The 14,267-nt window shown below is 37.6% G+C and overlaps 1 protein-coding gene across 7 annotated transcripts in view; it reads right to left on the reverse strand.

Annotated features, from left to right (window-relative positions):
• The window catches only part of PKP4 (plakophilin 4), a 101,473-nt gene that overhangs the window by 28,569 nt on the left and 58,637 nt on the right, over positions 1–14,267 (reverse strand). For all 7 annotated transcript variants that reach the window (XM_037397567.1, XM_037397569.1, XM_037397570.1 and 4 more), the window contains 5 exons: positions 14,053–14,243; positions 12,703–13,255; positions 8,340–8,531; positions 6,562–6,778; positions 4,099–4,231 (listed from right to left, as the gene is read on the reverse strand). In XM_037397567.1, coding sequence (XP_037253464.1) covers positions 4,099–4,231; positions 6,562–6,778; positions 8,340–8,531; positions 12,703–13,255; positions 14,053–14,243 — 1,286 coding nt within the window. The remainder of the gene's footprint in view (positions 1–4,098; positions 4,232–6,561; positions 6,779–8,339; positions 8,532–12,702; positions 13,256–14,052; positions 14,244–14,267) is intronic.

Here is a 14,267-nt window from a genome sequence, read left to right on the forward strand (position 1 = left end):
TCAGGCCATTTACTGTGTTCAGAGCATTGTTACTCCTAAAGTTTTGTTTCCCATTAACACAGTTTTTATGCAACTTTGTATATCTCAGAATATCTTGTTAGGGAACATTAGAAATAAGTTGCAAAGATTTAAATACCAACTTTTACACTCAGCTACATACACACTCACACAATCAACATTAGCATATAACCAGTCATATTGGCATATCTGAAATTATTTTTAAAAGGAAGGTCTACTCTGCAGAAATTTGTAAAACAAAAAGTTGTTTGTATTATTTGCTTTAAGCAGGTTAGTTATATTTATTCTTTGTAATATATTAAAAAAAAACCCCAAACCATTGTGATTTGAGATCGCATTTCTATGTAGTACTTTCCTTTGTTCAAAATAACTTACAGAAATTATAAAAGATTAAAGTGTTTTAGAATTCTGTAATATTTACTAAAAAGAAAAAAAAATTAAAAGAGATAACTAAGTAGTATTACTTACAAGACTAAAATTAGTTTTAAAGATCACCACCAAAAGGCTACCAAAATATTTTCTATGAACTGCTTAAAAAAAAAAAAAGGTATTTTGTAATATAAGATTTATCTGCCCTAACCTGGTGTTATTTTAGCATAGCATAGCAACTTCTGTGCCATACTAGCCATAGCATATGCCTAAGGAAGTTGGCATAGGATCACTTCAACCCCCCCCTACAGCAGCTAATCTGCTGCTGCCCTAAGAAGGAGACCCCATGGTAAAAAGAGCAAGCTAAGCCATCATTCCTGAATGCTTTGCTTGTACACTATGTGGTTCTGGGCCAAACAGAAAAGATGTAAAAAATGTAACAGTCCTAAGGATTCTCTAGTTTAGCATTACAAGCACTTCTAGAGGCCCCTTTTCTATTTTAAGCTGTGTAATAATTAGGTTGGCAAGCCACAAGGCTATCTGAAATACATCAATGTGTACAAGTTTTCATGGATTTTTGGCTTAAAATGTTCAGAGACTTTTATTTGCCATACCACAAGGAGAATAAGATTATTCTCAATGAAAGCGTAATTGAGTTGTAACCAAATCATTTTAAGTTGATACTTTGAGAAACAGAATCTTCCATTACATTCTTGAAAACTGCACTGTCTAACAAAACCAGTTAAGATCTTTATACCTTAAAACAGCCAAATTGAAGAGGTTTGGAAAAAAAACCCACACAACTGAAATGCAAGGTCTATAACCAACACTGTATGTGGGTTTTACCTGTCAAATCAACTTAGGTAGAATAAAAGAAATAAAACAGAAGAGTGGCGACTTGGATATTTTTAAGACCTCTGTTTAAAATGCGTATTTTTCAAAAGGAAACCTACATTTACACACCTAGATTTATCTACTATGTCAAGTTACACATCCAAGGGATACAAAGTTTGGTGTTTACCAATTAGAGAAGCCCCTGCTATGCCAAAAGCCACTGGGAATCTGTATCTAAAGGCATCAGTGAGCTTTAAGCTTAAAGTTACTCACCTGGCAAGATTTCTGTAGCTAGGAAATGAGTGGTACCTTACAGATTATTTATTTTATATAGACTACATTGAAAGCACATACTACAGGATCCTATTAAAAAAATAAATTGCTCTTTTTCAAGTCAAATAATTGTTACAGAATAGCAAAGCAAAAAATAACTAGTCATACTTTTCAATCTCCTTGTATGTCAACGCAGCACATCAAATGCTGCATCTACACTACACATCCGTAATACAGGTACAAACTATGAATGACAAAAGAGCTTTATTGTTTTTTCTATTTGTACTCAAAACTTGATGAGATGCATTTTCTGTGTAGATTATTATTTAAAAAATAATACCGGACTAGAAATCCATTAAGATTTGCATTTTGCTGACTCATTAACTATTCTAAAATGTAGCACCTGTTGCTAGTTTGAACAGGCATTTCAATTTCTAAATGGAAAAAAACAGAATTCTTGTAAAATGATACATTCATGAACTAATATATCAGTGTTTATGTATTAAGATAGATACACATTACCTGGAAGTGCAATCTATTAATTTTGTGTAGTTTCATAGCTGATTTACATGGTAATGATTCCCCTCCACAATGACCAGTTTCGTATGCTTACCTTTGCGTTTTAGCAATGCAAGTAACATCCTTAGTAGCTTAGCAAATTAACCTGGTCTTTACCACAGCAATAAAATAATTAATTTAAACAATGAATGAAAATACAAAAGCAGTTCTCAATTAAGGATTTACTGAATTTGGCACTACAATAATTATGATCCTTTCTTATTCCAAAGAGCTGCCTCTGCTGGCCTCTGCTTTGAGGAGAACATGAATTGCAACTTTCCTGCTGCCACAGGTACCGTCGTGTTTTCGAAACATGCTGATCCCTACCCACCATCACATCTCAGGGAACGGCTGCTTCTTAATGAGGCTGAAAGCCTCATAAGGAAACACTGACATAATGCTCGCTTTCCCAAAAGTGCAGGAATAATCCTTTCCCCTAGAAGCCAGACAACTGCATTTTTTCTGTTATAGTATTCTAAGAATTTATAACAGCTGATTATTCCCATTCAAAACTGTCCTGGTTTCAGCTGGGAGTTGGTTTTCTTCTTAGCAGCTGATGCAGGACTGTGTTTTGGATTTGGTGTGAGAACAATGCTGACAGGACACTGACTTTTTTAAGTCAAGGACTCTTCCGTTTCTTGGGCCCTCCCAGCAAGAGGGCTGGAAAGGCATGGGAAATTGGGAGGGGACACAGCCAGGACAGGTGACCCAAACTAGCCAAAGAGGTATTCCATACCATATGGCATCATGCTGAGTATATGAACTGGGGGAAGAAGGAGAGCGGGACATCCAGCATTATGGTGTTTGTCTTCCTGAGTAATGTGTGATGGAGCCCTGCTGCCCTGGGGATGGCTGAACACCGGCCTGCTGATGGGAAGCGGTGAATGAATCCCTTGCTTTGCTTTGCTTGCGTGTGTGGCTTTTGCTTTACCTATTAAACTGTTCTTATCTCAGCCCTCAAGTTTTACATTCCTTTCCGATTCTCCCCCCCCTCCATCTCTCTGGGTGAGGGGGAGTGAGCAAGTGGCTGCATGGTGCTTGGTTGCTGGCCAGGGTTAAACCACGACAAAACCAAATAACTGCCAATACATAACTCCTCTCTATTTGAAAAGGAGCAATTCTCTGTTTCAAAATTCCACACGCTAAGTGGAAGGCATACATCAAATATATCACATATCTGATATTTCTAATGCTAGAGTAGGGTAAACAATTGACATGACATACAAGTTAGCACCACATTCAAATTCTCTTACACCTTGGCATACTTCTTTCAGTTTTGTGTACTTTTGAAAAAATATAAGCAGACATTCCATAACTTCTAAAACAAATTCTGTAATAATGAAAATGGAAACAGTGAAGAAACACAAGATCTCCTACAGATGAACACATGCAGACAAATAATATCCCATGAATTCCTAAATAAGCTGTCTTCAGCTATCTCTTATCTATCTCTTAAGCTATCTCTTATCTATCTCTTAAGCTATCTCTTATAAAAGAGCAAGACTACCTTATAAATCTATCTACATCTGATTATCACTGCGACTTTTACCAGAACATCAAAACCACCACCATCTTTTCATCTGCCTTCCAGCAACAGTGACTTGCATTGGTCTATCTTCTTATAAAAGCTGCACCAATATTTTGTCAACATAAATAATATTTATACTGAAAATAATAGGTAACACACACATACACGATATAAACAAAAAAAGCATCAGATCACTAGCTCATAGGTGCTCTGCAGAAAGAGCAGCTCTTCAAATGCAAAGTTTCTAGAAATTTCAAGAATAATCTGAATTTTCACTCAGATGTGGCCTTTCTCCACATCATATTGACATAAATGCTACCCTCTATATACTTCTTGGGTTGAACATCTTTCCTTTGTGCGTGCATGTATGTGTGTGTGATTACACACACCTAGGTACTTCAAGAAACACAAAAGGGTCCAAAATACTGAGTTGTGATGAAAAAATAATCCAAAAATAGGCAAGAGGTCTAGTTTTTCTTTTACAGTTTCCCAAAACAGAAACACGCTTGATACAGTACCTCCGTTTTTACTTTGTTATCTCCAAAGCACAGGTGCTGAAGGTAGGCAGCTGCGTTCGCCTGAACTGATGGGAATTGGTGCTGAAGCATGTGAATGACTTCAGGCAGTTCTGGATCTCGCCAAGCAAACTCCCTTCATTAGATGAACACATTCAAGAGAAAGCATTAGTTATAAAAGTATGTTTACTTACTAAGTAGAATTACTAAAGCATCTTTAAGTGTTTTTTAACAATTCTGGTTTTATTCTGGAGTGTCAGGGCTAGGAGGAAAAACAGATATATTAGAATAACTATTTGTCACGTCACTTTTCAGTCTTCCAATTGGAAAAGGAGGCTTTATAGCCTCTGTTTTTCAGTTGTTGATCACACAAATATGTATGTACTAAAATTATAGCAACTCAAACACTGCTACTTACATGATTCTCCCTAAGCTTAAATATATAATGCAACAGATACCCACGTAACAATGCTACTCAGGGGCATCTCTTCCACCCAACATTTTTTTCTCGGTGCTCAATGTTCTTCCTAGTCCGAAGTCAATTATACTTCAAAAAAAGCTGTGCAGCCTGAAATTTCATCCTCATAATCAGATGCAGGAAGCTGCATAACCTGCGTTATTCAGGGATTGTAAACTTAAAATCACTACAATCAAATCTCCTTCATTAAGCAGAATTATTTTGTGCAGACAAGTCCTGGAAAAGTCATTAAAACATACCCATACCAAATTCACAGATTTAGAAATACACTCATTAATATTTTCTGGGCTATCTTCCTTGTGTCAAGGAAGACTAGGGTGGGGGGAGCAGGGAAGCAAAGTTTTCCCATGGTCAAAAATCCAAGTAATTTAAAAAAGGAAAAAAGGGAAAAAAAAAAAAAAAAGAAAAAAAAAGGGTGTTCCAAGAACAGTATATGGGGAGCTCTTCAAAGGCTATTGCCAGCCTGGCCAGCAGGGTCTCCCCAGGGCTCCTACAGCCACCAAAAAGTGAAATCTCAGCTCCGTGCCTACTCCGAACTGCTCAGCAACTTGGAGGTTTATTTCTTCATACTAACGACAGGGAGGCCCTACGGAAAAATGCCTTTCCAATAAAACTAGTAACTTTCTGAATGCTCCCCCACTCTTATTCTAGAGCGATGCCTTCAAATAGCCCAGTCCAACACTACTGTAACACACCAGACTAACCTCTGCAACAGCACGATATGCAAATCAGAAACTGGAACAGATTAAAATGTAAGGTAAAAACTACTCTGCTGTGAAATTACAAGATAAGGTTCATCAGCAATGAAAACGGAGTCAGAATTTCTTTAAAGCTCCTTGTTACAAAAGTGAAGCATCCCTACTATATGTAACTTTTCTTGTAAGCCATGCCAGAACAGGCCAGCAGCAGCATGCAGCTAGCAAGCATTACTACTCAGAGGTAAGATTATCCTCTTAACATCACTTAGATGAATGTACCATGCAGTTAAATGAAATTAATCCAGTCTCTCAATATCTATTAAAAATAATATATTAATTTCCACTAATAACACAATAACAAAACCTATTAAACACTTTGATTTTATATTTGAGAGTGAAGGATAGGGTCAAACAAGAAAATAACTGCATCATGCTGTGAGCCTTCTGTAACGCAGGAAGCCCAAAAGATTTCAGGGTAAGACTCTAGCTCAACCATAGCTACAAGCCACTTTTTTCAAAGTTTATTTCGTGCCTTGTGTGAAAGACTCCTGAGGCATCCCTGAAGTCCATATCCTCCAGTATGAGGCTGGCAATCTGGGGATGGGCTGGTATTTCTAGCAATCACATACCTCCAAGGCTTCCATTGACTGGGTTATGATACTCCCATTTTAAAATACAGGGTTTTAATTAACAGTGTCTCTAATTAATTGTAATGATAGTATTACACTTGTCACATGCCCACACTGTGTACATACGTTTACAACATCAAACTAGTAACTATTTTAAAAATACGAATGTGTATTCGCTTTCAAAATGATACATTTGTATATAATTTTTAAAACTATGTTGTCTCAAAATTTAAGGAGGCTGCTCATGAAAACTTCACTCAAATATTTAGGTATGTACTTCCTAATTTTCAAGCCCTGAGTTCAATCCCATAAAGAGAAAACTAACTACAATATTACAGGTTGCTCTGCAGAGTTATTAAAAAATATTTGGAATAATGCAGTCAATTCTCATAGAACTTCAAGTATTTCCTGTAGTAACTTCTACATGAAAATAAACATGGAAGAAAAACACAATAATAACAATGAAATGCACAGAAGTTGCTCTTACTTACTGTAACAAGTAGATTGCATTTATAGATCTTGGTATCTACACCAGTCGTGATTGTTTAAACAATGTAAAATTGGAATATCCACAACAAAATGTCATACATAGTTAAGGAATGTATTGCAAAACCTTATTACGGCAAATATTTATGATTCTTGAAAGCACAAATGGACTTGCCTGGGGTCTTTCTGAATGCTGTCTATGGATGGCGATCGTGTGGTCCCATCGTCGGCGGGTGTTGCGTGCTGCAGTCGGTTATAACTGGACTCTGACAGTCGATACTGCATTGACCTGTAGGGTTCTGCGTAGGTAGCTGTTGTGTTCAGAGCATAATTATTTCTTTGGTATGTTAGTGTGCTACGCTGACTGGACGATCTTTGCAGATTCCCGACTCCTAGTGTAAAATCAGTATTAAAACAAACTAGGTAACAAATGTCCATTGAAGAGGAGAGGCAATATGTGGTTAAAAGGGTAAGTAAAAAACCCAACAATTAAAAATAAAAAATCCATCTTAAAAACATGCACCATATTTTCACCAACGTTGAAAGCTATCACCAGATTCAAGGGAGCAATTACTCAATGTCCCAGGGAAGGCAGAGAGGTTAGTTAGAGAACTGAAGGTCTGGTGGAATCAGGCTTATGCCTTAGCTTGCCTCAGTAAGCATTTAAAGTAAGAAATGCATCTTGTGCCACCAAGCAGAAATCAGGATGTAAAATGTTTTCAAGGTTTATAATAAAATTCAACTACTGACAGTAATGTCAATTTGCCAACTTCACTAAAAAGGAAAAATAAGTAAACAAAAATTTATATAGTTGATATATTATCCTTTTCTCAACGACATGTATATTTTCCCTGACAAAAGCTAACAAGAGGATGATTTCAAAGATTAAGCTTTTCAAACACAGGAACATGTATCTTCCTGACTTAACAGAGCTGTTGTGGTAGCTTTTGTTCTTCCAAAGGAAGTGATATTAGGTAGACAAGTGAACAGAGACTTCCAATTCCTAGTCATACTTCCTCATCGGCACATCCTGACAAACCAAACTTGTTTATGCTGTAGAAGACAGGAGAACTGCACAAACCGTTGCCGCCTCCAACATTCCATACTCTTAGTATTTCAGTTAAATTAAAAGAACATTAAAAAGCACTTTTCAAATATGTGAAAACATGACATATGAATTGGACACTTCTCTATAACTATTTCTAGAGAGTTCCTTAGATAGTCACTCTAATAAAAATTTTGAGTTTTTGGAAATTACTCCACTATACAAATTACTAATCAACCTCAAAGAACGAACTGCACTACAACATGTGTTTCATTTCTCTTTACAGAAAATTAGTTCTAAACCTAATCTAATCCCTATGCACTTTATAATATACAAGTAGCAATTCTATAAAATAGTACAGAAGTATTTCAGTGTCAATACATGATCTTCAGATATAGTATCTTAACATTATCCTTTGCTGGGAGGTTGGGTAAAACCAGTATTGTTACTGTGAAAGATGCAGTAGGGAATCTAAGTGTGCAAGCTGTCATTTTACTGTATGGATGAACAAAAAAAAATGAACAAACTGTATTTGTAAGGGAACGATACACAGAGAATGCAAGAGGATGCACCAAGTTTTTTGTGTCATGAAATACAATTTGCTTGGATGCACCCGAGCGTGTGATATCAAACAAAACATTCTGACCCTAAGCTGATGCATAGCCCCAGGTACTTCCTGCAAACATCACAACAGCTTTTAAATTCCTGCTGGTCATTTTAAGTCAGCCAAACATAGTTTCTATCTCCATTACTTTATAACATCTATTTTTTTTTCTTTTAAACTGGCATTGTATATCTCATGTATGTTCCCTTATACGCCATAGGTTCCAGAAGAAAACTCCAGGAAGTAAATGAAGCTTGCCTTTGGGCCACAGCTGATGGCAGAGCCTTGTGAGCCCTTTACCCACCTGACCCTGTTCGATACAGTGCTGACTGGGATCCCTGGTGCAGCTCTATAGTTCCATGGTTCGGACTGCGGTACACAGGGCTGTAGTAAGTCCTGCCTTCATAGACAGGGGTGATGTGCAAGTCAGGAGATACAGCTGATCGTAATTCTTGTCCTAGTTGACTGTGTTGACTAGCATATGAACTTCTCAGGCCTAAAACCAAGAAGAGGGACATGGCCCATATCAATTGAAAATAATAAAGCTGTTATGCTTGAATCTTTCTTCTTTTAGTCAAGGAAAGGTGTTAGTTATATCTACAGTTATAAACATTTATTCATTAAACTTCTTTCCATTATTACATGATCCATACTGAAAGATTCATTGACAAAGCAGCACTCCTTTGATGAAAGGTTCTGTACATACACTGGCAACTTTTAATTTTTCCAACTCAAGTGTTTTGGCAGCATTTAAAACTGAAAGTCTAAAACAGAGTAAAAGCTAAGTCAGCATGTGCAGTGCACAGATTCAGCAATGACAAGGTAAATTGTGACCCTGACAAAAATACAGTAGTGAAATAGGGCACAGCTTAAAGAGCTTCATAAACCTAAAAATGAAACACTATGTAGCAGCAAGAGCAAAAATCTTCTCGGTAGTGGCAGCAGAGATTTAAGCATGTGGAGAAAAGTCTTTATAAAAGTTTAAATAGCCCATGATACGTGTGCGTGTGTGTATGTACATTGCTATGCCACAGCTGTACCAGAATCTCTTTTTTCACCTTGCCTTTCAGCTGCCCCTCGAGTTCCTTTTAACTTATCTCTGTTTCATTTAACTTAAAATTCCTCAGCAGTGGGCCTCCTGCTACCACTTTTGCAGCGCTAGACCCAAGTACATTACCAGCAGAGGTGCAGAACAGCTTTTCAGTGGCGGCATTTTGAGTAGCACTGCACAAGATCAGATGTGCTTCTCCTCGGGAAGGCTCCCCCTCTATCTGCTCCATTAAAATTTCATTCATGTTGCCTAGAGTTTCTTTCCGTGCATGCTGGTGTGTTACTGGATTTCTGTAACCAGCACTGACGCATCGTTCCCCTTACGATTTTGCTAACTGAATTAGCAACCAATCTCCTATTAAGTTCACTGTTGCCATCCTGATCGGGAGGTCAGTGGTACAGTCTTAATCCCATATTTCTTCTTTGTCAGCCCTGGAACATTTTTTGACAGATAACACCACCTCTCCCACTGACCACAGACTTTGCTTCCTGATACGGGCAATGTACTAACTAGCTAACTCTCCACCAACCTTCTCATCTATTTTTAATGCTTTTCTCTAAAGCATCCTAGTTCCCCTATTTTATATGTTGTACTTCCAGAGTCTACAGAGAAGCACTAATATACTAAACCGGGTAGTGGAAAAATGGAATTAATTTACTTTCTGAGAGTTCTTCACCATTTCCTACCCGATTTTTTGTCAGCTTTTGTACTGCTCTGAGAGCACAGTGCTTTTGCAACTAACAGGATGCACCACCCAAACAAAAAGCTCTTCTGCACTCATCAGTTGCTCCCTTACCCCTAACTCCTAAAAAATTATTTTGGAAGCATTTCAGAATTCCTGTATTTCAATACTCCTCGCTAATTTCCCACTCTTCTGTATCATCTGTTTCGCTGCTTTATACGCTCTAACTAACAGTTTTCTTGGCCAAGCCTTTAGCTAGCAAAGTGCTAAACAAGCCTCAGATGCTCATACTTAATAAAATTTAAGTCAAACAAACACGTATTTTCAAATTTAGTTTACTTACATAATTGCTACACAACACCTTTGCCACCTACACCAACTTGGTTTTTGAGTATTACTCTACCAGAAAAATTCTCTTTCATTTTGAAAAGCTTTTATTTTTAATGTCTGTATTCTAGTCTCTTGAATTTTTACTTCCTTTGAAACAACTGCGCAATACTTCTGCTTTTGCCTCTCAGATTTACCTTGCCACAGGGTCCTCTTCCACTCTCTGACTTTTTCTTTACTGCATCTTGCAATGACCTAGTCTCCCCTTCACCCCTTTTGAACGCGACTCGAGCTCCTTCTGCTCTTGGCATTCTTAGTTTATTCTGTAATTTCAGCAGTTTTGTTCTTTTAATTAAATTCTTCACAGTAAACGTGGCCAAATATACTTCCCATTGTACTACAGTAAATATGTGTGACAATCACATACATCCCACTTGGTCTCAGACCAGCATTCCTCATGCTTCCCTTCCTAGACTGCTAACCTAAATTTTTCAATCTTACAACATAATTTATTGTCATCTTTCTTGCCTGAAATTATATGCAGAGTTTATCTACAACATTTACTCACTACTTCAAAGCATAAATTGTTAACAGAGTTAGAAAAAAGTTAACAAATAAGCATGTAACATAGGGCTGGTATAGCCAAGGCAAACATTTAAAAAATTTAAATTAGTCATTTGCAAATTCAAGTAGGGCACAAAGCCAGCATAATTTTTCATTTTAAAATATTTTTTTAAACTATTTTATAAAATTAATACTGTTTTCTCCACTTTGGCATTACTACTGTAGGCACTAAAGCTTTAGCAGCTATTGAAGCAATAGAATATGCTGAGTTAACTATGCAAGACAAAGAAATTATGGAGACTATGGAACACCTTAAAAATACAATTAAGTAGTGATGTGTAACCAAATGGATCCCGCATCTGGGTATTCTTCCCCTCAAAATCACAGACCTGCTCTATTGCAGTGTCCACCAGGAAACCTTTGGGGGTCTCGCAGGCCATCACTAAGAAGACACACCTATAGGTGGTGAAAACAGGGGGAACAGCACAGCAGGCAACCGGAGTGGCGTCCAATGCAAAGGGGGCGGCTGGGCCTTTGCCTCCCAGGTGGTGACGCTGTCCCCTGGGAAGACACTCATCTTGTTAATAGTACGGTTTTCCCAGAGCACAGGTACTCTTTTTACAGACTGTAAGCACAGAAGCAAGAGAGGACCTGACCATATATCCATCCTCTCCTTCAGGTCACAGAGCAGGGAAGAGTTCTGGGTTATGCTAAAGGCTGCTACAGCACTAACCTGCTCCCATACCCAGACTTCCTTTCAGAAAACTGGTCAAATACAAATTTGAGTTTAAGATTTCAGGCATTATATGAAACCGTTCCATTTAAAGAAACATGAAAACTAATTTATACTAGAAAATGTAAGAGTTTTTTTTACAATACTGAGGGATTCTTACTCATAGTTCATAACACAGAGCAGAGGGAAGTCATACCATTTCAAGTTTCCTGTAAAAATTACAGTGAAGATGGCTACAGGACGCTCTCTAAACTTGCTCACTTATTTCAATTACAGTTGCTACTTATTTCCTTAATACTAAAAGTATTACATTTAAAGCATCTGTTTCTGAATTACTGATTCACTATCCCAGTAACTCATTTTTTCTAAAGATGTATCAGTTCACTTGTTTAGACAAAGTGATATCCTCAGGCAGGGGTATTTGTGAAGTACCTTAGTAACATTTTAAGAGTACAAGACTGCTGTTACATTGCAAATTATGCATTCATTTAAACTATCGAATAGCCTTTCATGGCAAACAGATTTCCCCCCACCCTTATCAAACTGTTAGATTACCATGTCTTGCAAACAAAGGTGAGAGAGAAGACAGTTTACACCTTTTCCTAAGGAATATGTTGGGATTTCCTGTAGTATAATAGTTTAAAAAGGACAAGAGACATTACAGTCTGTTCAAAACAGCATATGGTTTAACTGCAAAAACTTGTATGTGCTCACTTAGATGAAGGCCAGAACAAAACCAGGAACACAGAGAACTTAAAATGCAAACTAACTGCATCTTCATAACAACTACCTCTAGGAATTTATTTTAAGCTAATATTACAATGTTTACCTATATTTAAGTTAAAGTACTTTGAAATAGCCTAGAAATATTAGGGGAAAAAAAGACTAAAATTCAGTGGTACTAAGTTACATGTTTTAAGAAAGAACTAGGCACAAAACTAGCTCCAGCCTAGTATATTTACTTTATGTACAACCTGCACATAAATTTAAATGTACTTTATCTTTGAAAATACTGAAATGCCTCTATTTGAAAGACTCAGAATTTCACTTAGCTACTTAAAATATGTGATTTAATTTAATGGATGGCTAGCAATCTAGTAATTAAAGGGAAAGACAGTATTCACAGGGAACTTGCATTATGATTGATACATAGTGTTTGACATCAGTATTTACAACTGATTTGATACATCCACCTCAGTTATGTCCTGGTGCTGTAACATTTCATCCATAAAGTGACTATTGCATTACAGGTTTTCTACAGTTGTAGGTGTATACCAAGTTTTAAGCTGTGTCTTTACCTTTTTACTAACCTGTAAGGCTATCTGGACGCGGAGGGACCATTCTCTCATATATATCATACTGCTGTCCGTATTGTTCAATGTCATGAATTGTTCTTTGCAGTGTTGTTCCCAAATGCTGTGGAACAGCAGTCATGCCAGAACGCTTTGGGGAAGAAGATCCCAGCTGAGTTTGGGATGGAGAAGCTACTCTAGTTTGTATGTCAGTAAGGGCAAGAGGAGAGCCAACTCTGACCGACGGTTGGTATTGGGAAGTCCCGCCGTTGGGATTGCCTGTCTGTCTGGATGTAACCGAGCCGATACGCCGCATGGCCGTTGGGGAGGCAGGTCTCTGTGCAGCATATGGGGATGCTGCTCGCTGTACTGGCAGTGTAGTGGATGAATATGCATGAGAAGCAAGGGATCTTTGCTCAGTAACTGATGGAGAACCGTACCCATGAGATGTTCGCAGCGACCCCCTTGAAGGGGAAACACCTGTGCTGACCACGTAAGAGGGAGACTGTGCTCTGGATGGGACTGAACTGACACGTCTCATGACTCGGTTGGTAGCAATATTGACTGAAGGCTGTTTAAAAACAAAAACACATATTAGTTTTATCATTTAGACCATGTAGTAGATTCCTTTCTCCAATAAGACACAGAAGTCAACAAGAAATGCACACAGTTTAACAATATATAAAAGCAGCTGAAGAGTAGCTTTTACACTAAACGTAATTCCTTCTTATAACCTTTTTTCTAACCAGCATTTCTCAACATTAAAAATAACCCATCTGCTCCTCATTCTTATTTGGCTTTCTATGTTAATACCTATGCTTTCTATCCTCACCACTCTACCACTTTGGAAACTCAGGAACAGTAACTGAAGAGTTCTAGTATAAGCTAATAAAGTTCTGTCAATTACTGTCTTACCGTCGTGCTGATTAAAGAAACAGGAGGCCAAAAGAAGCCAGAAACAGGAGAAGGTACAGGAAGACAAACACCATCTTCCTTTAAGCACTATGTTTACAAACAGGCTAAATTCTAGGAGGTATTCCCCAATATAGCTACTGAATTTTAAATGAGTGACACTTTCTTGATATTCTATTAGCACCATACTCTGCAGTCAGTTCTCAGATGTTTTAGATCATTTCTGCTGCAGTGAATGAACCAGATCACATGCATGCTGATTTCAGCAAACAAGTCTATGTCTGCTACAAATAATTTCTGCTTCTTAACCAGTGAAGAAGGTGTTAAATAAAAGCATAATTTAATAACATTAATTCCAGCCTATACAAAGGTAGGTCCAGCTATACAATTACTGCCTGTAAAACCGTGGTACAGACAGTGTACAGACAGAAATGAAGTGCACTATTTCGAGCATACCTGGACTGATGTCTGCCCTTCAGCTCGCGAGCTTCTCACCAAATGGTTATTAGTGGTTCCAATAAGGGAATGCTGCTGCCTGTTTTCTGATTTGCTTAAGTTTTGGCTGTTATGGAAACTGCTTACTTCCTGGTAACCACTGTCAGAATAAGAATTCATTTGTGTTGAACTTCTTGAGTTACCTACAGACCCTGCAGATACAAAGCCAGCATAAG

The sequence above is a fragment of the Falco rusticolus genome, chromosome 8 (assembly GCF_015220075.1).
Source record: "Falco rusticolus isolate bFalRus1 chromosome 8, bFalRus1.pri, whole genome shotgun sequence".
Taxonomy (NCBI): domain Eukaryota; kingdom Metazoa; phylum Chordata; class Aves; order Falconiformes; family Falconidae; genus Falco; species Falco rusticolus.